General features: G+C 60.2%; 1 protein-coding gene and 1 long non-coding RNA gene across 2 annotated transcripts; one reads left to right on the top strand and one right to left on the bottom strand.

Annotated features, from left to right (window-relative positions):
* Window positions 1-315: 315 nt before the first annotated feature.
* LOC124511040 (uncharacterized) lies at window positions 316-5,551 on the bottom strand. Its single transcript, XR_006961809.1, has 3 exons — window positions 3,455-5,551; window positions 2,888-3,065; window positions 316-2,702 (listed from the first exon to the last, which is right to left on the bottom strand). It is a non-coding gene; the product is annotated as an uncharacterized LOC124511040 (long non-coding RNA).
* Window positions 5,552-8,071: 2,520 nt separating this feature from the next.
* On the top strand, window positions 8,072-18,879 carry BCL3 (BCL3 transcription coactivator). Its single transcript, XM_047077881.1, has 9 exons — window positions 8,072-8,435; window positions 10,177-10,330; window positions 15,151-15,259; window positions 15,489-15,693; window positions 15,792-15,880; window positions 16,077-16,154; window positions 16,810-16,977; window positions 17,216-17,333; window positions 18,262-18,879. The coding sequence occupies exons 1-9, from the start codon at window positions 8,180-8,182 to the stop codon at window positions 18,447-18,449; spliced, it is 1,365 nt and encodes a 454-aa protein (XP_046933837.1). The 5' UTR covers window positions 8,072-8,179; the 3' UTR covers window positions 18,450-18,879.
* Window positions 18,880-18,995: the final 116 nt, after the last annotated feature.

Here is an 18,995-nt window from a genome sequence, read left to right as displayed (position 1 = left end):
CTCTGTCTCTCAAAAATAAATAAATGTCAAAAAAAATTTTATTAAAAAAAAAAGTATGGGGGCGCCTGGGTGGCTCAGTCGGTTAAGCGTCCGACTTCGGCTCAGGTCACGATCTCAGGGTTCGTGGGTTCGAGCCCCGCGTAGGGCTGACAGCTCAGAGCCTGGAGCCTGCTTCGGAGTCTGTGTCTCCCTGTCTCTCTGCCCCTCCCCTGCTCGTGCTCTGTCTCTGTCTCTCTGTCTCTCAAAAATAAACAAACATTAAAAAATTGTTTAATAAATACAATTTACAAAATAAAAAAAATGTATAAAAGAGGGCAAAAAACACATAAAAGAAACACAGGTTACCTGAAGGGAGGAAAAGTGTTGTGATTTGGAAGAGGCACAAAGGGGCTTCTGATGAACTGGCAAAACTATTACTGTTCTCTTTACAACAGGTCATAAAATGGAACATTGTCTTGTATGTAATTCTCCACATTATGTTTCATAATGTGAAAATACGTATTTTTTGAATCCCACCGTTCGGCCCCGTTCTGCTCCTCAGATGACTTGGGTCTCCAGGGGGGTAACATTCCTGGGCCCGAAGGCAGGAGGGCGGCAGAGGGAACCCGCAGGAGGAGAATTGGGATCTGAAACACACAATACGATTTGATTTTCCCAGAAGTGAGCCAACACACTGTGACGCCACGTAACCACAGGAGGCCAAAGTGACAAGTTCAGAGATGGGTAATGGCCAAAGGAGCCGCCACAAGCCGACAGCCACCCCCACCCGCAGCTCCTGCAGGGCATGACTGGAGGAGCGCCCCCCGCCCGCCCCGGTTTACCCCATCTGTCACCAGCCAGCCCAGGGCCAGGCAATCCACGGGTGCGGCCTCACGCCTTCCAGATGCGCAAACGGCCTGCCCAGAGTTGCAGAGCTGAGAAGCGGTGCCAGGCGTTGCTTCCGGCTGGCGACCCGACTCCACAAGTCTGGTGGTGGAGACCCCCGCCCTGGTCCTCACTCTGCTGGGGAGGGGGCTGGAGGGCAGGGGTGGCTCCCGCTGGGACGATAGTTGGGGCACAGGAGAGGACAGTTCGCTGTGGCTCTGGCTCAAATGAGGAAGAGCCTGGTGTGACCTCGGCGTTCCCAGGAGCCCAGGGAACTTTTACATCTGTATTTTTAGGCCCTGGTGGCCGCAGCAGTGGTTGTGGCCTCAGGCTGGGGACATGCCAACTTCCAGGAAAAAAGGCTGGCTCTCCAGGGAAGGTGTCGTCCCTTCCTCCGGGATGGGTTCTGGGCTGTGCCCTGGGGAGTGCGTTTGCAAAGTGGTGGGGACTCCAACTGGGGGAGGCTTGTCCCCGTCTCAGGGAGTGGCTGGGTTGACGGGAGAGAGAGACTTCCTCGACTCAGGGCTCTGGAAGCAAGCACTAATCTGATGGAGGAGACAGGCAACAGCTCCCTCCTGAGTAATCCAAACTTCCCATTTAATGCTGGGGATAAGATTAATCTCACCCTCACAGGGCTCCCCATACAACGGCCAATTCAAGCTCCACAACTCAGCGCGACAGTCTGATGGAGGAGGCAGGACCCAGACTCACGCTCAGGGAACTTTAGAACGATGGCGGAGGCATGCCCACCATCTTCAGGAAGCTCTAGTCTAATACTCATCCGGATGTCCCCCGAAGGGGGCAAAATTGCCCCCCTCAATTGAGAACCGATGTCCTTAGACAGACGAGGGGAACATGTCGCCTCATCTCGAGCGACCTCCCAGTCCCCAGAGAGGCATGCCCCAGACACCCCCCACCCCGACCCCTGGGGAAAATTCCCAGTCTGATAGGGGAGGCATCACTCACTCTTAGAGATAATCTAATCCGTGGACAAGTGACACACGCCCCCTTCTGAGGGAGATCCTGATCTGACGGAGGAGGGAGAACGCAACTCAAAGGCACAAGGAACTCCTACACTGACGGGGAACCTATCCCCACCCCAGGGACCTCCCAGTCTGATGGAGGAGGTCTGCTCTAGTCTGACGAGGGAGACCGACTTTTTTTTTTTTTCTCGTACATTCTCCCTCCCTTCTTGCCCACTGAATGAGCAAGGCAGGGGGCTTCCTCCTCCCTCCTCCCCACCTCTGTGGTGTATCCCAGAATCAGGGAGCTTCTACAGGAGGACGCCACGGTTTCCCAGCCCTGGGACTTCCCTTCGTTGGTCAGCCCAAGACCAGGGCCCCATGGGGGTGAGACATGCCTGCCCTACAGCTCCCTGCGCACCTGTTCCTCAGATGACTTGGCCGGCTCAGCCCCTCAAGGCAGTGGCCGTAATGACACCACCCGGCTATCGAGCTTCTGGTGTGCCAGGCTTGGCCAGGGCTTTCCGCACCTGACTCAGGGCGCCCTACTCGGGGAAGGACAGGGTCCATCCCCACCTTACAGACCAGGCTCAGAGGCCAGAAACCGGCAGAGTGGAAAATAGGCCCAGATTTGTCTCCCTCCCGATGGATGAGTGTGACGTATGGGTGCCAGGTAAGTGTGCTAAGGGCTTCGTTGCTGACTCACTGGAGCCTCTCAGCCGTCACGCTACCGTTCCCATGACTCAGAGGGGGAAACTGAGGCTCGGAGAGATCAGATGCCGCTCCGAAGCCACCCAGGCAGAGACAACACTCGTGCTCCGGTTGTCCGACTCCAAAGTCCATCGGCACGGATCCGGTCTTCCAGAAAGGAGGTGCCTAGAGTCAGGAGGGCAAAAAGTTACCGAGAGCGGTCCGTGAGAAAGGGAAGGGGGAAGCGGGATTGGGAGGTGGGGGGGGGGGAAGAACGATCAGGTCACCATGTCAGCCCAAGGGGGAGCCCCTGCAGCGAAGATTGCACACAGAGGAAGCCCAGAGTAGCAGAAATGGCCAGAATCCCCTACCTTGCCTGGCTCAGTCAATGGCCAGACGCTGCCAGGAGCTGGTGTCCCCGACTGGCAAGCTGAGGCAGAACTTGAAGGAACCAACTGCGGGAGGCTCTCAGCCAGCCATCTGCACGCGGGGCAGCCACGCCGCATGTCTTTTCTTGAGAGATCCAAGCAGCCTCTGCCACTCCCATATCTGTATTAATAATAGCAATCGTTGAAAAATACTACCTTCCATTTCCCGAGAACTGACTCCTCGCCAGCTTGGGTCGACGCATTGCTAACTCCTTTGGCCCTCACAACCGCCCCATGAGGCGTTCGCTGGGTTTCGTCCCCATTTTATAGATGAGGAAACCGAGGCTCAGAGGGGATAAGTCACTTGCCCAAGGTCACGCAGCTGGTAAGTGGCAGAGCTGGGATTCGAAGCCAATTGGACAGGGAGCCCCATTTACGGATGAGGACATTGAGGCCCAGCATTACGCCGCCTACCGTCTGTCTACCATTGCCTCACTGGGATCCCTCTGAGGTTGCCCAGCCCCACCCAGGGCAGATGCCAATATCCGTAGATGTCTCCCACCGCATCACCTTGGCCCGATAGAGGCAGTGCACGGGGCAGAGGATGTCTGGTCTCAAAGCCCGAGGAGAGGATGTTGCAATCCTCTGACTCAGCGTCGTGCGTGCAGACCCAGCAAGAGGGAGAAAGGGGAAGATCAAGTCTTGGCCAAGGCCCCAGAAGGGCTGATCCTGCTTGGTGCCAGGGGTTCCAGAAGCTGCCAAGGCCCCAGGGTGGGGAGGAACCAGGAGGTACAGGCCATGCTGCAGGAAGCTGGCCTGTATTCACTCCTGGGGGGTGGGGGGAAGGGCAGCCTCTGGGAGCAGGGCAGTCTGCAAACCCAGGGTGGAATCGCAGCCCAAAGCTGTGTGACCTTGGGCAGGGCCCCCCAGCTCCAGGCTCAGGTCTGTTCTCCTCTGTCTGTGCACTCTGCTCGCTTTCCCGGAACCCTCTCTTCAATCTAAATCTATACCTTCCTGCTGCGACGCGACCTTCCCTCCATCAGCTCGACCCTCCCTGTGCCTGGAGCCTGCAGACAGACTGTAGACCTGCTAATCTCTGGCCGTGACTTTGCCTCTTTGTGCCTGAGTTTTCCCCTCCTGAGCCATTCCCTTCTTAGGGGATAGGGGTCTGGAGTTAGACAGGAGGGGGAAGGCCTGTGGTCTCGGGGACCGATTGCCCCAGCAGCCGGGGTGCAGGGGACACAGAGACCTGGCATAAAATCTTGATGACCCTGAGCAGGGACTCCGCTCCTCTGTTGTGTCTCTGTGAAATGGGATTTTACTCGTAAAATGGGAGTTTCAGCTGGATTTCCTCACGAGATGTCAAGAGGATTACGTGGGCCAATTCTTCATGGGAGTTCAGCCCACGGGCGAATGGGCCCATCTTGCTTTATCTCTGGGCGGAGAGGGTTACAGGGAAGGCCTGGCCCGATGAGTTAAGGCAGGCAATATGGAGGCAAGAAGGGACACCGTTCATTCATTCATTCAGTTATTCATTCTGTACACGTGGTCTCAATCTGCTCTGCAACCCTGTGAGGCAGGAGCTGTTATGATCCCCAACAGTAAAGTCACCAACAAAGGCACAGAGAGGGAAAGCCACCTATCCAAAGTCACACACAGCTGACACATGGCAGAACCCGGCCTCAAACCCGTATCTTCCAGGCCCAGCATGTTGGGTCCCAATTTCCTCAATGAAATGGGCCCAGCTGTTGAAACTTCAGGTTCCTGGATAGGAATAATTATCACCGTTGTTCCTGTGGTTATAACAGGGATCATAATAATTGCAGCCACACCGCCTTTAGCACTTCCTATCCATCGGGCCCTAGAGGACGGAAGCATTAGGGTCTCGATTTAGTCTGTCTGATAGGTGGGGAAGTTGAGGCTCCACGAAGTTCAGTAATGGCCTGGAAGCCACACAGCTGATGAAAACAGAAGCTCGGGCCTCAGTTGGGAGCAAAACTTGGGACAGAAAAAGGCCCAGGAATTAAGCCAATGGGAACCTAGTATCTAACAAGCACTATCCTCCCCTCTTGGAAGGCCCCCAAGAGCAAGAAAGTGCCCCAAGGCCCACAGCCTTCCAGCTAGGCCTTTGTTTCCTTCTCGGGACCTTGGACGGGCTCAGCCCTTCCTTCCCTGGGGGTAGGGGTAGAAGGGAAGGAGCAGTGGGAGGGAAGAAAAGATTTGCACAGATACAAAAGGCAGCCTGCGTGAGGGAAAGTGGTTAGACACCATGCAGGACTTCCGGGCTCTCTCTGGGAACTTTCTGGGACTCATCCAGGGGCTGCCCCCTGCCGGCAGGGGACCTCCGGAGCTCAAGCGCAGAGAGGGGAGACCCTAGTCCTCCCAGCCTGGGGTGCTGGGAGCCAGGGGGGAAAGGAGGGGGCAGCCGTCCTGGTTCCGCATCCTCCATTCCCGACACTGGAGGGAGGCGGCTGTGGGAGCTGGGACTTTCCTGAGCAGTAGAAGATTCTGGGAAATTAGACAGCTGCAGGGCGGGGCTGACTCCAGGCCTCCCTTCTCTTCCCTTCCCTCAGTCGCTGCTTGGTCCCAAGCACCCCTCTCTTCCCTCTGTCCCAAGGAGGCCCTCCTCAAACTGCTCCTCCTCCCTCAGACCGTGCTCTCCGTCCTCAGACCCTCATGTCCTCACCCTCAAACCTCTTCCTCCATCACAACCCACCCCCCACCCCCCGCCCCGCGCCAGCCAAGTCTCTCCTCCTCCCTCCGAGCTGCTTTCCTCACTTGGTCCTTCTCAGACTTCCTCAGACAGTGCCTCCTCCTTCAGACCTTCTTCCCCTCCCTCAGAGCCTCACCTCCTCCCTCAGACATTCATCCTCTCCCTCAGACCCTCACCTCCTCCCTCAGACCGATTCTCTCTCCCTTCTCCCCCTCTCTTAGACCATTTACTTCTCTCAGACCTGTCTTCCTCCTTTAGGTCCTCCTCCCTCAGACTTTTACCCGTCGTCCATCCTCAGACTCAGACCCCCCAGCACTCTTTCTCTCTCAGCCCCTTCTGGGCCAAATGCATAACCCCCCTCACCACCACACCCCCCCCCAGGCCCGTCTGGGCCCAAAGCCATCGCTCTATCTGCCCTAGGGAGACTGGGAGGAGGAGGAACTTGGGTGTCCTTCCATTTCAACCTCCTAGGGTCACCACCTTGACAAAACCCGCCCCCTCTGAGGCTCAACTTCCCCTTTTGTGCAGCAAGGCTGTGCTCCTCCCCAGGTGAGGGAGGGCTGTCTGGATGGGAACGGCAGCACCCAGACTCTCCAGCCTAATTCCTTCGTTTCCTGCCCTGGGCGAAGCTCCCCCGACACGGGGAGGCAGGGGGTTGACATCAGTCCCATTTGTCAGAAGACCAAACTGAGTCTCAAGACAGATGATTCGCCTGAGGTCCCGCAGGGAGCAAATGGTGGAGGTGGGACTGGACCCAGGCCTTGCCCCCAAATGTTTCCCCATTACAGGGGCTAAGGGGGCTTGGGGGCCACCCAGAGAGAGGCAGAAAGGAGAGAAGGGGGAAGGGGTGAGGCTTCTCTCTCTCCACAGCTGCTCCTCACATCCCTGGTTAACGATCCACCGGGGTGGGGCCAGAGTCGTGGGCAAAGTCCCTTCCTGGGGACGGGGCCCCACACCCACTTTCAGGGTCGCAGAGAGACGCCGCCAGGGAGACAGAGACACAGACAGAGATCGGGAGACAAAAAGAGACAGGGGGTGGGGCCGGAGACAGGGAGCCGAGGGCCAGGGATGCAGGGACAGAGTTGCAGAGACAGGGCGAGACACGAGAGAGCCCCGGGGACCTGCGTGCCTCCCGGACGGATCCGGGGTGCAGCCGCCATCCCTCTGCCCCCCGCCCCCGGGCCCCAAAGCCTCCCCCTTGGCCTCCGGTAACTCAGTGACCCGGACTCAACCCCAGCGACAGCCCCGCCTCAAGGGAAATCCGGGAAAGCCCCGCGCCGCTGGGGCCCCTCCCCGGGGCGGAGAGAAGGGAGGCAGGGGCGGGGACCCGGAAAAGGCCCGCCTCTGCCCCTCCCCGCCCACTAGCTCCAGCCCGCCTCTGAGTCATGCCCCCCAACCCGCCCGGCCTGTTCCCCACCCACCAACCCCGCCCGGGCGGGAGGGGGAGGTGGGGGAGAAGGGGTGGCCGGACTAGCACCCTGCCGCCCCCGGGCCCGGGCCGTGGCCGCCCCGACTCTGGTCTTGTGTCTCCGCGTCTCTTGCTATCTCTCTGTGTCTCTTTTCCTTGGTGTCTCACCAACTCTTCGCCCAGAAGCTCGAGCTGAGTGTGCAGGGTTCCCGCGGAGAGAGAGACACTCGCTGTTTCCCTGTGCCCTTCCCCACCGCCCCCCCCCCCCAGCGAAGTTCAGACCCTCGGCTGGGACACATGGAGGAGGCAGGGATGGGGACAGGGCTGGCAGAGGGACAGCGCCCGGGCGCCCGCCGAGGGCAGCCCCTGACCTGGGTGCGTCTTTCTGCTCCCGCAAAGGAGGAAACGGCTCAGAGAAAGGAAGTGCCTGGTCAAGGTCACCGGGCGAGGAAGTGGGAGTCGGGACTCGAACCCGCGCCCTAGGGAGCCCAGGGCCGCTTGGAATGCCTCCCTAGGGAAGAGGCCGAGCGCAGACAGCACTCGAGAGACAGAGATGGTGAGAGACACAGAGACAATAGATAGAGACAGAGGCAGTGAGAACAGAGAAAGACGCAAAGGTCGAGATAGAGGGACGGGGGAGAGAGAGAGAGACACCCAGGCCCAGAAAGACTCTCCAGATCGGAGAGTCGGACGAGACAGAGTTAGAGACTCAGAGACGCAGAGATAGAGACAATTAGCCAGAGACACCAAAGCACTGAGACAGCGACTGAGAGAGGCAGGCAGCCGTAGGGGTGGGGACCCCCAGGCCCTGACCCCGCCCCCTCCCCCCTCCCCGCCCCCCACCGAGGCCCAGCCGCCGGGGGCGCCGCGGGGTCGGGAGAGGGGCGGGCGCGGGGCGCGGCGGCGCGGGCGGGACGCTCGGCGGGCTGCACCTCGGGGTGGCGGGAGCGGCGGCGGGTCCAGGAAACCCCTGGGGCGGACGGGTGGCCCCGGGGGCGGGGGGGGGGGGGCCGGGGGCGGGGAGGCGGGCGACCGGCACCGCCCCGGCCGACAAAAGTCCCTTCAGTTCAGCCGGCGGCAGGGGAAGTCCCGGCGCCCGGCGCAGCCACCCTCCCGTGCAGCCGAGCCGAGCCGCGCTCCGGCCGCCCGCTCGGCCGCCGTCCCCGGCGGCCCCATGCCCCGATGCCCCGCGGGGGCCATGGACGAGGGGCCCGTGGACCTGCGCACCCGGCCCAAGGCCGCCGGGCCCCCCGGCGCCGCGCTGCCACTCCGCAAGCGCCCGCTGCGCGCGCCCTCCCCGGAACCCGCCGCCCCCCGCGGCGCCGCGGGCCCCGTTGTCACCCCGGATCCCCTAGGCGGCGGCTCCGACTCCCCGGCGGTCCCCGCGGCCCCCCACGGACTGGCCCGGCCAGAGGCGCTTTACTACCAGGGTGAGTGGCTCCCACGGGTCCTGGCCAGATCGGGGTCTGACGGGGCAGACGGTCACCAGAGCCAGGGAACTGAGTTCAGGCCGCACATACAGGGGGTCCCAGGGAGCTGAGAAACGGGGGGGGGGGAGGGGGAAGGGGGGACAGAATCCAAGGTCCCAAGGACACCGATATGGGGTTTCTGGGGAACTGAGAGGGGGCAGAGCCTGAAGTTCCAGGGACACCACTGTGGAAGCATCAGGGAGCAGTGCCTTGGGACACAGATATGGGGGTCCCAGAACACCGGCTGTTCAGGGGGCTCTGGGGGACAAAGCTCAGCATCCGAAAGCCATAGATATGGGGACCCAGGGGACAGTGCCCAGCAGCATAGATAGGGGGTCTCAGGGAATCAAGCGGACAGAGCCTACAGTCCCAAGAACAGAGTTACAAGCTCGTTAGAACCCAGATATCTAGGGTTTGCAGAATCAGCACTTGGGCCCAAGAAACTGGGGTTCCTGGCATCCAGATCCGTGGTGTGAAAGGCAGTCAGGGAAACAGCGACTGGGGTTCTAAGAAGACAGATACTAGGGATGTCAGGACATCAGAACCTCAGGAACCCAGGAGATACCAGACAATAGTGGGAATCAGGAGAACAGAGTGGGAGTCTGAAGCATCCGAGTCAATATCTGGATGGAAGGGAAGGGGGTCCTGGGGAGCCAGCGGGACAGAGATCCGGGGCTCTGGGCACCCAGTTAGGTACAGTCACACAGGACGGATCAGGGGCTCATCTGAAGTCACAGGGTCAGGGGGTCACAAAGTCAAGGCCTGGGGACTGAGGGTTCTAGGGTTCTAGGAATGCGGGCCAGGACCGGGGAGTTCTGGGACTGGAGGACTTAGGGCCAGGATGAAGAATTCAGGGGTCTCCAGGCAAAAGGCTTCAGGGCACCAAGAGCTGACCCCGGAGATACGAGGACTTGGGGGCGCAGGGCTGGGGGCCCCCCAAGGATCAGGAGATGATAAAGAAGGCCAAACATCATTCTCTCCATCCCTGATCTCAAGGAAGGGGCATCTGCTACCACCTTACCATCCCCGAGTGACCCCAAAAGCTGCAGAGAGCCCATGCCTAGGGCCTCCAGATTTTGGCCCCGTTCCTGCACCTTCCACCCCATCGGAGTACAGCACTTAGAGAGCCTCAGCTTGTGCACCAGGAGGCCTGCCACTGCCTCCTCCCCTTTCCCCATTCCCTGGACGAGAACCCAGGCCTCAGTTTTCCCCATCTGTGTGGTGGGTGGATATGTCTTTGCTGCCGTATTTGGCTTCTGACGCCATTCCTCTCTCCTTCTGACCCCCTTTCTCCCCAACTCTCTACACAGTCACCCCACACCCTACACCCATTCTTACCTCCCTCAGCCACAAATTCACCCAGCAAACAGGCCCTGGGGTCCCCTGCTGGGTGACGATGGGGTTCAGTCCCGTCCTTAAGGGACTCTGCCTAGTAAGAGATGGAGGTCAGAAGCACGAAGAGGTAAGTGACAATGACCGTGACCAGGGCTCAGGGGGAATGGTGAAGGCGGAGGAAGTTGCCAGAGCCCAGAAGATGGATGTACAAGGCCAGGTTGTCTTGGGCCTCTCAGCCCCAGTATGAGATGCAAAAGGGACCTGGAAAAAAGGACAGGTGACACAGGAGGGGTGAAGGCCTGGAGGGAGGGGTGGGTTGAGGGTCTGCTGACTTGGCCTCACCACCCATGTCCTTTCCTCTGTCCAGGACCTCTACTGCCCCTGTACCCGACCCCGACCATGGGCTCCCTCTTTCCTCTCCTGAACGTGCCTACACCCCTGTACCCCATGGTGTGCTCCATGGAACATCCCCTATCGGCTGACATCGCCGTGGCCACCCGTGCAGATGAGGACGGAGACACGTGAGTAAAGCCCCCCATTAATGGGGGGAGTCAGCCCTACCCCCCACCTCACCCACCACAACACATGGGCTTCTGAATTACCTCTACCTGAGTTAGAATCCTGTCTCCGCTGCTGGCTGTGACTTTGAGCAAGCAAAAAAAAGCTGCCCGCCCCCCCCCTCCGCCATGCCTCAGTCTCCTCTTCTGAAAAATGGGCAGTCTGACAGCACTTACAACCTAGGACTGTTTTTGAAGCAGGGGGCATCAACATATTTATCAAAATGCAAACACAAGAGGGGCGCCTGGTAGAGCGTGCAACTCTTGATCTCGGGGTTATGAGTTCAAGCCCCACGTTTGAGATTACTTTAAATAAATAAAATAATTGGTTTTTTTTTTTATTTTAATCGTTTATTTTGAGAGAGAGAGTGTGAGCACGCAAGTATGAGCAGGGAAGGGGCAGAGAAAGAGGGAGAGAGAGAATCCCAAGCAGGGTGCTTGCTGTCATCTCGCAGCCTGACTCGGGGTTCTATCCCACTTAACCGTGAGATCATGACCAGAGCCAAAATCAAGAGTCAGACACTTAACAGACTGAGCCACCCAGGCGTCCCTAAATAAATAAAATACACCCAAAAATTCTTTTTAAAAAAAATCCAACCGCGAGAAAGACATTTCATTGATTGACTTGTCGTATGAATTATGCACGTTAAGCTCTTAGCACGGAGCCTGGTCGGTTAGAAATGCTCAGTAAGTATTAATTCATATTATTACCTTATGTTCAGCCCAGCACATGTACACACAGACAAGCTTGAAATCAAAATTGCGCAGAACAAAACAAGTCACCCTTACTAGATGGGATCTACTTTGTGTTTTCTATTCTAGTGTGTTTCCTGATCTCACAGTCGTAGGCCATTCAATTAATTTGCCGATTCCTTAAACTGATTTCACAAATCCGATAGTTGATTGCCTCCCGCTTGGAGAACTTGCCCTTGAGGCTGCTGAGAACCCCTGCGCAGGATGGTTTAGCTCTGTGCTCACCACACACCTGAACATCACGATTCTTATTTACCTACCTAGGTTGGAACTTCCGCTGGCCACTTTCTACCCCCCCACCCTCTGCCTGAGTTTCCCCCTATAAAAACAAGAACTCTAAGTGTGTGAGAGTCTGCGAGGCAGGCGTGAGATGACTTTTATAAAGCGCTTATCTGGGCATTGGTTTGGGGACTGGAAACGAGAGGTAGGGACAGAATGGACAGGCTTACTTCTGCAGAAAAAGGGGGACCGCCAATGCTGGCCAGGGAGGCGACTGCACATCCCCGAGCCTCAGTTTCCCCTCCTGGAAAATGGAGGGCTCCTGTAGTACCCATCCAGATTAAGACTCGGCGTAATGGTGTCCCTACATCTAGAGCATAGAACAAGGCCAGGCACACAGTAGGTCCTCAGCACCTGGAAGTGGATGTTCTAACAGAGCTTCCCAGCTGGTTGTGGGCCACTCTGTGAGTCCAAGCAGGAGAAAGTGCCTGATCCCTAAAAGGCTGAACAAAACTAGTTCCCTCCCACTCTGGGTACCTCTGGGGTCATCTGTGAAATAGATTTAATTTGTATCTGCCCCCGGGGGTGATTTGTTTGCAGCCTGTGAACACAGAAGACCTGGCACCCCAGTCTCAAGGCCCGCGCCCCTCCCTCCCTCCCCCGCTCTCCCCCCCCCCCCCAAAGCAAACACTTCTTCCTCAGCTGCCTGCTGGGGGAAATCCCTTCCCGCAGAACTTGACCGCAGCCCAGCTGCTCTGCCTCCCCCACGTCAGCACCCGTCACTCACTCGCAGCCTCCCCCTCCTGGCGTTCAAGCTAACCTTAACCCCTTCCGCTGGGGCCAAGACATTACCGGAATGGACAGCTGGCTAGCCTGGGAGCGGGGGAGGGGGACACGCTAAGTCTGGTTCCCCAGAGCAGCAAAGCTTGGTTGGGAGGCTGGACCTCTAGGGACTCAAGAGAGCAACGATCTCAGGGCATCTGGACCCTCAAGAGGGCAGGCGCCGGGGAACTAGAACTCTGGGTCTCCAAGAGAGAGGGGAGGTCGGAGTACTGTATTCCTCTGAGGGGTTCAGCAACAGGGTAGAGGGCAACTTGGGGATCGATCACTCCCAGGCACTGGGGAAGCTGGTATCCGCAAAGAGTTAGGGCACCGTATTACCTACCGGGTCCTAAGAGAGCTGAGGGGTGGATGCCGGGATATGGGGGACAGGGAGGCAGCTGGAGTCTGAGCCCTGAAGGGTGCAAGACTTGGGGTCCTTCCCTCCAGGGAAGCTCGGTCTCTTTGGTTGGCCTCCCTCCTGCCCCACCCCCCAGGCGAGGATGGAAGGGGGGGTGCCGGGGGAGGGGGGGGGTGGCCGGGGTAGATCCCCGGCGGGAGGCTTCCCTCCCCCGGGAGCAGGAAGCGGAGCCCCGCCCAGCAGACCTGTTACTGGAAGTCCGAGGGCTGGGCCGCCCCTCCCGTCCCCACTTCCTCCAGCCCCGCCCCACCCCCTGCAGCCCGCGCGTTTATGGGAACTCGGGCCTGGACGGTTTCTCTGAAATCATTCGCTCCCTCTGCCCTCACTTAACCCTGCCCGCCCCGAGGGGGACGCAGGCAGGGCTTCCTGGGAGATGAAGGGAGCCAAGGGAGCCCTTCTCCGCCCCTCCACCCTCACCCCGGCCCAGGCCCGGCCCCTCCCCCAACATTTTCCTTTTAAATTCGGCGTTTCACCAGGTTCAGGATCCAGGTTCAGCGTTTCACCTGCAGAGCTGCTCTTGGGACGTGGGCGCTATTGTGGGCTATACTTTATGGGGCTATACTTTATGGGAGGGCCACGTGACTTGGCTCTAGCACCTGGAGTGAGGGAGGGTTGCCCCTGGCCTGCTCAGCCCCCAAAGCCGCCATCCCTGGTTCCACGGTTTAGCATCCAACTCTTGATCTCATCCCAGGTCTTGATCTCAGGGTCGTGAGTTCAAGCCCCGCGTCGGGTTCTGATTTTAAAAACTTAAAAATTAGGGGCGCCTGGGTGGCTCAGTGGGCTAAGCGTCAGACTTCGGCTCGGGTCATGATTCCCCGGGGTTGGTGGGTTCAAGCCCCCACGTCAGGCTTTGGTGCTTACAGCTTGGAGCCTGCCTCATAGTCTCCCTCTGCCCCTCCCCGACTTGGGCACGCTCTCGGTCAAAAATAAACATTAAAAAAATTTTTTTAATTAAAAAAAAAAAAAACAACAATAAAGTATGGATTCTGGAAACACATTTCCATGGGGGGAGCCAATGCTCACCGGCAGCTTGGGTTAGGAAGAGGCAGTGATGGGTGAGAAACTCGTTGCTCTAGTAAATGGACTTTAAGAAGGCTGTGTGGCCTGTGTATATACAGTTAACCTTATACCCTTAGTGCTAATGGTCCCCCCTACACACACACACACACACACACACACACACACACACACACACCCCATCATCCCAGATTGCCCTCAACTCTAAATGACCCTTCCAGGTTGGGGGCTGTGGGAAGGCGAATGGAGTTTACTGGGACATACTCTCCAAATCAACGCCTGCGGGGATGAAGGAAGCAGGACTGGACGGAAGTTGGGCTGCTGTGTCGCCTCAGGGGGACTGAGCTGTCTCACAGGGAATGCTGCAGCTGGAATGGCCTTTAGACATGGCGCCAGAGGCTAGGCCCTCTGTGCCAGCAGCGCCCAGTCACGGGATGCCAGTGGATGGCGGCTGCCCCCACTCATGACCCGGGCAAGCACTTCTTTTCAGCAGAGGGTAATTCCCAGAGACAGCTGATAGCTCACGACCTTCCCATAAGCTAAGGGAATGAGTCCTTCAGTCTGGAAGGGGGGATCTGGGTTATGCGTGCGGCCCAGCGTCCAGAACAATGACTCCATCCCCCTACATCCCACCTCCCCTTCGGACAAACACTCCTCCAAATAAATGCTCTGCATGTGGCGTGCAAGTCACCACTGGTGGAGGGAACTCGATGGCACCTGCCTCATCCCTGCGCATTTCACACATGAGCAAGCCGGGGCCGGAGAGAGGTGGGAACAGGCTCCCCAGCTTCCAGGCTGGCCAGGGATCACTGCGATGGGTTCATTTATTGGGTACATGTGTGCTGGGCTCAGCACCGGGCAGCTGTCCTGGGCGCTGGGCCGTGACCAAAGCAGACAGAACGCCCTGCCCTGGTGGAGTTGACATTCTAGCGGGGGAGATTCAGACAGGAAACAAGTAAACTGTACAATGTCAGATGATGGTGTGGAGGAAAAGTAAGCAGGGGCAGGGGGAAGGGGAGGGAGTCGTAGCCATACCATTTTAGCAGAGGCCCAAATGAGGGGAGCAAGTCTTGCAGGTATCTGGGGGACCACTGTTCCAGGGGACAGCCAGTGTCAGGGCCCTGGGAGGCAAGCGTGCTGGTCTTGTTCGAGGAACAGCAAGAAAGTCAAGCAGAGTGAAGAGAGAAGACGGAGAAGCCAAAAGTGTTGAAGAAGGGGGAGACAAGCCCCCACAAGGCCTGTTTGGCCTTTAATCTGAGGGTCCTGAGCAGAGAAGGGGCTTGATCTGATTTAAGTTGCAAAAAGGGCTCTCTGGCTGCTGTGGGGGGGACAGACGGTAGAGCTGGGGTTGAAGCAGGGAGGCCAGTGAGGAGGGAACCGTGCAGGAGGGAGGCGATGGTGGCTGAACCAGGATGGAGGGAGTGAGGGTCAGAAGTGATTGGATTCTGGATGTTCCTCCAAAGTCCCCGGCACATGTTGGAGTTCGCACCACTAATTTTATGGGGGTGAGAGGTAACCAGCCCCTAACGCTTGTGATCCCCTCCCCCGCCCCCAGGCCACTCCACATTGCCGTGGTGCAGGGCAATCTGCCTGCTGTGCATCGGCTTGTCAACCTCTTCCAGCATGGGGGCCGGGAGCTGGATATCTACAACAACCTACGACAGGTGAGCCCGGGGGCCTGGATCTGATGGAAGAGCGGGCCGAGGGTCCGGACTCCTGAATCCTGGGACGCGAGGAGCTGGGGGCCGTGGCTCTTGAATCGGAGGGAGGATGTACTCCAGATTTCTGGTTCCTGAGTGAGACTGGAGCTGGGGCTCAGGACTCGGAAATTCTGAGAGACAGGACTGGGACGCAGGGCAGGGCACAGGTGCCTCACAGTCTCTGTTCCCCCAGACACCGCTACACCTGGCTGTGATCACCACACTGCCATCTGTGGTCCGGCTCCTCGTGATGGCCGGTGCCAGCCCCATGGCACTGGACCGTCATGGCCAGACAGCAGCCCACCTGGCGTGTGAGCACCGCAGCCCGACCTGCCTCCGGGCCCTGCTGGACAGCGCAGCCCCGGGCACCGTGGACCTAGAGGCCCGCAATTACGACGGTGAGCACCTACCCCGGCGCCGAGTGGGACTGTCTGGCAAGACCTGAAGTCCAAGGGCCCCCAAACCCAGGTTTACACTGAGTCTTCCTGTACCTCAGGGCTCACCGCCTTGCACGTGGCCGTGAACATGGAGTGCCCCGAAGCCGTGCTGCTCTTGCTGGAGCGAGGCGCAGACATCGATGCGGTGGTGAGCAGGCGCGGGCCGGAGGAGGGGCCAAGAGGAGCCGGGGCGGGACCCCGAGGGGGCGGGGCTTGCGTGGGGTGGGGGTGGGGCTTGAAGTATCTAAGGGGATGGAGACGCCAGACCCGGCGGCTGGGATGCTGGCCGCCGGCTGATTGGGCAGAGCTTGGAGCGACTCCGAGACCTTCCCTCCCTTCTGCAGGACATTAAAAGCGGCCGCTCCCCACTCATCCACGCAGTGGAAAACAACAGCCTGAGCATGGTGCAGCTCCTGCTGCAGGTGGGTACTGCCCTCGCCCTTGGCCGCTCGCCCACCCTCCAGCACCAGCCCAGCAGTCGCCCCCACCCGCCTCCCGCGTCCCTGGCATCGACGCTGCCTTCCAGGTCCGGCTCCCTCTCGTGCTCCGCTTCCAGCGCTGTCTCGCCCTTCTAGGCCTCCATTTGTCTATGACCTCACCCCTCCAGGCTGCCCTCTGGTCCCGGACCGTCTCCCTTTCCTCCCCCGCCCCCACCCGAGCCGGGCCTGGTGCAGCGGCGGCCTTGCTCACCCCGCTGGCCGGTTTTGACCCTTTCCCCGTGCGGTCCTTCCGCCCCGCCTGGATTCTGGACCCTTCGTTTCTCGGACTCCGCCCCTACTCCGGCCGGGCGGCGGAGTCCTGCTCCGGCTGGTTCAGCCCGTCCGCCCAGTCGCGCTCTGACCCGCCCTGGGTTCTGGTTTCCACCCTTCCGTCACCTCACCCAGGATCTGGTCCCGCCCGGGTCCTGGCCTCGGTCCGGGTGTCGGGGGGGGGGGGGGGGGAGCCCAGCCTCAGTCCCCGGCCCCGCGCTCGGACCCCATCCCGGCCCCGCCCCTCCTGTGGCCCCGCCCCACCCGCCGCCCGGGCCCCGGTCCCGCGGGGCCGCGGCGGGCCTGACCCTCGGCTCCCGCCCCGCAGCACGGCGCCAACGTGAACGCGCAGATGTACTCGGGCAGCTCGGCGCTGCACTCCGCGTCTGGCCGCGGGCTCCTCCCGCTCGTGCGCACGCTGGTCCGCAGCGGCGCCGACAGTGGCCTCAAGAACTGCCACAACGACACGCCGCTCATGGTGGCGCGCAGCCGCCGGGTGAGTGTCCGCGCTGGGAGGGCCTGTGCCCGAGCGCCGGTCCGCGCGGATGGGACATCGGAGTGCGCGCGCGTGTCTGTGCCCGTTCGCGCTGGGGAGCGGGACAGCCTGTGGGTCCGTGGGAGCGAGCTCGGACAGGGGACACTGAGGCACGGAGCCGACCGCGCACGCCGAGACTGGAGAGAGGGAGAGCAGCGTGGGCTGGAGGAGCCTGGTGGTGACCCCTGTCCTCCTACAGGTCATCGACATCCTGAGGGGGAAGGCGACCAGGCCCGCTCCTGCATCACAGCCAGAGCCCTCGCCGGACCGCAGTGCCACCACCTCCCCTGAGAGCAGTAGCCTCCTCAGCTCCAATGGTGAGAACCTAGCTCCGCAGCGCCAACCTCCCAGTCTCTCCTCGCACAGCCATCCAGGCTCCAGGCCCCTACACCCACAACCATCCAGGCTCCCAGCCCCTCCCCCCACCAACCATCCAGGCTCCCAGCCCCTCCCCCCACCAGCCATCCAGGTCCCCAGCCTCTCCCCCCACCAACCATCCAGGCTCCCAGCCCCTCCCCCCACCAACCATCCAGGCTCCCAGCCCCTCCCCCCACCAGCCATCCAGGTCCCCAGCCTCTCCCCCCACCAACCATCCAGGCTCCCAGCCCCTCCCCCCACCAGCCATCCAGGTCCCCAGCCTCTCCCCCCACCAACCATCCAGGCTCCCAGCCCCTCCCCCCACCAGCCATCCAGGTCCCCAGCCTCTCCCCCCACCAACCATCCAGGCTCCCAGCCCCTCCCCCCACCAGCCATCCAGGTCCCCAGCCTCTCCCCCCACCAACCATCCAGGCTCCCAGCCCCTCCCCCCACCAGCCATCCAGGTCCCCAGCCCCTCCCCCCACCAACCATCCAGGCTCCCAGCCCCTCCCCCCACCAGCCATCCAGGTCCCCAGCCCCTCCCCCCACCAACCATCCAGGTCCCCAGCCCCTCCCCCCACCAGCCATCCAGGTCCCCAGCCCCTCCCCGTACCAGCCATCCAGGCCTCCAGTTCCTCCCCCCACCAACCTCCAGGCCCCGACCCCTCTTCCCACTCCCCACAACCATCCAGGACCCCAAGCCCTTCGCCTCTCCTCCCCCAGAACCATCCAGGCCCTTGTCTCTGCCCTCTAAGAATCTTTCAGGCTCCTGTCTCTACCCTCGCAGAACCTTCTAGACCCCTCTCCCTCCCCAGACACCCAGGGTGGTCCGGACCCCTTCTCTTTAGAGCTGGTCTCTCACTGCGCCCACCCTTCTTCTTCCCCCAGGTCTCCTTTCTGCATCACCCTCCTCCTCGCCCTCCCAGTCTCCCCCCAAGGACCCACCTGGATTCCCCATGGCTCCCCCCAATTTCTTCCTTCCTCCCTCATCTCCACCTGCCTTCCTGACCTTCGCTGGGGTCCTCCGAGCCCCTGGCCGGCCGGTGCCCCCCTCTTCAGCTCCAGGAGGCAGCTGAGAGGGATGGGGGGGCAGATCTCAGACTCATGCGGAGCGACCTCCCTGCCCTGTTGGGGTCAAGCCTCCTGGAAACTGTGAAAACCTCACTCTGCCCCCCCCCCCCAATCTTCAGGACCAGGATTTGCACAGAGGCACAAGCATCTACCCATAAGCCCCCTCTTCCGAGCAAAGATATCTTCGCGCCCCGAGCCCCCCACCCAGGACTCTTACACCTTTTATCCTCTGGCACCAGGCCCCTGTCTTGAGTTCCGCCCAAATTCCTTCTCCTCTCCCAGAGCTGGTGGAACCAGGGAATCGCCACTCCCCTCGCCCCCTCTACCCAGATGGATGAGGAGGGGCAGATGGGCTGTAGCCAGGCACTGATAACAATGTAAATTATTAGGCATTTTGGTTAGATTTCTTTTGTAATAAACTATTTTTGTACCATACCCGGCTTGGCTGGGCCTCTTGCACGCGGGGCCGCCAAAGCCGCAGACTCCATGGGTGACCGCGTCCGTCTCCGACCGATGATGACAGGTGCGGTGACTCTGGGATTTCTGGTGCG

The sequence above is a fragment of the Lynx rufus genome, unplaced genomic scaffold (genome assembly GCF_022079265.1).
Source record: "Lynx rufus isolate CCGP_SWC_20201006 ecotype Redwood Valley unplaced genomic scaffold, mLynRuf1.p SCAF_16, whole genome shotgun sequence".
Lineage (NCBI taxonomy): Eukaryota > Metazoa > Chordata > Mammalia > Carnivora > Felidae > Lynx > Lynx rufus.
The sequence above is the reverse complement of the archived record's forward strand: the minus strand, read 5'-3'. Positions and strand labels throughout refer to the sequence as shown.

Excerpts from the sequence above, each read along its gene's own strand:
- BCL3 (XM_047077881.1), top strand. The coding sequence starts at position 8,180 with ATGCCCCGATGCCCCGCGGGGGCCATGGACGAGGGGCCCGTGGACCTG. Across the intron at positions 15,260-15,488 it reads TCTACAACAACCTACGACAG|ACACCGCTACACCTGGCTGT; the intron begins GTGAGCCCGGGG and ends CTGTTCCCCCAG. Across the intron at positions 15,694-15,791 it reads AGAGGCCCGCAATTACGACG|GGCTCACCGCCTTGCACGTG; the intron begins GTGAGCACCTAC and ends CCTGTACCTCAG.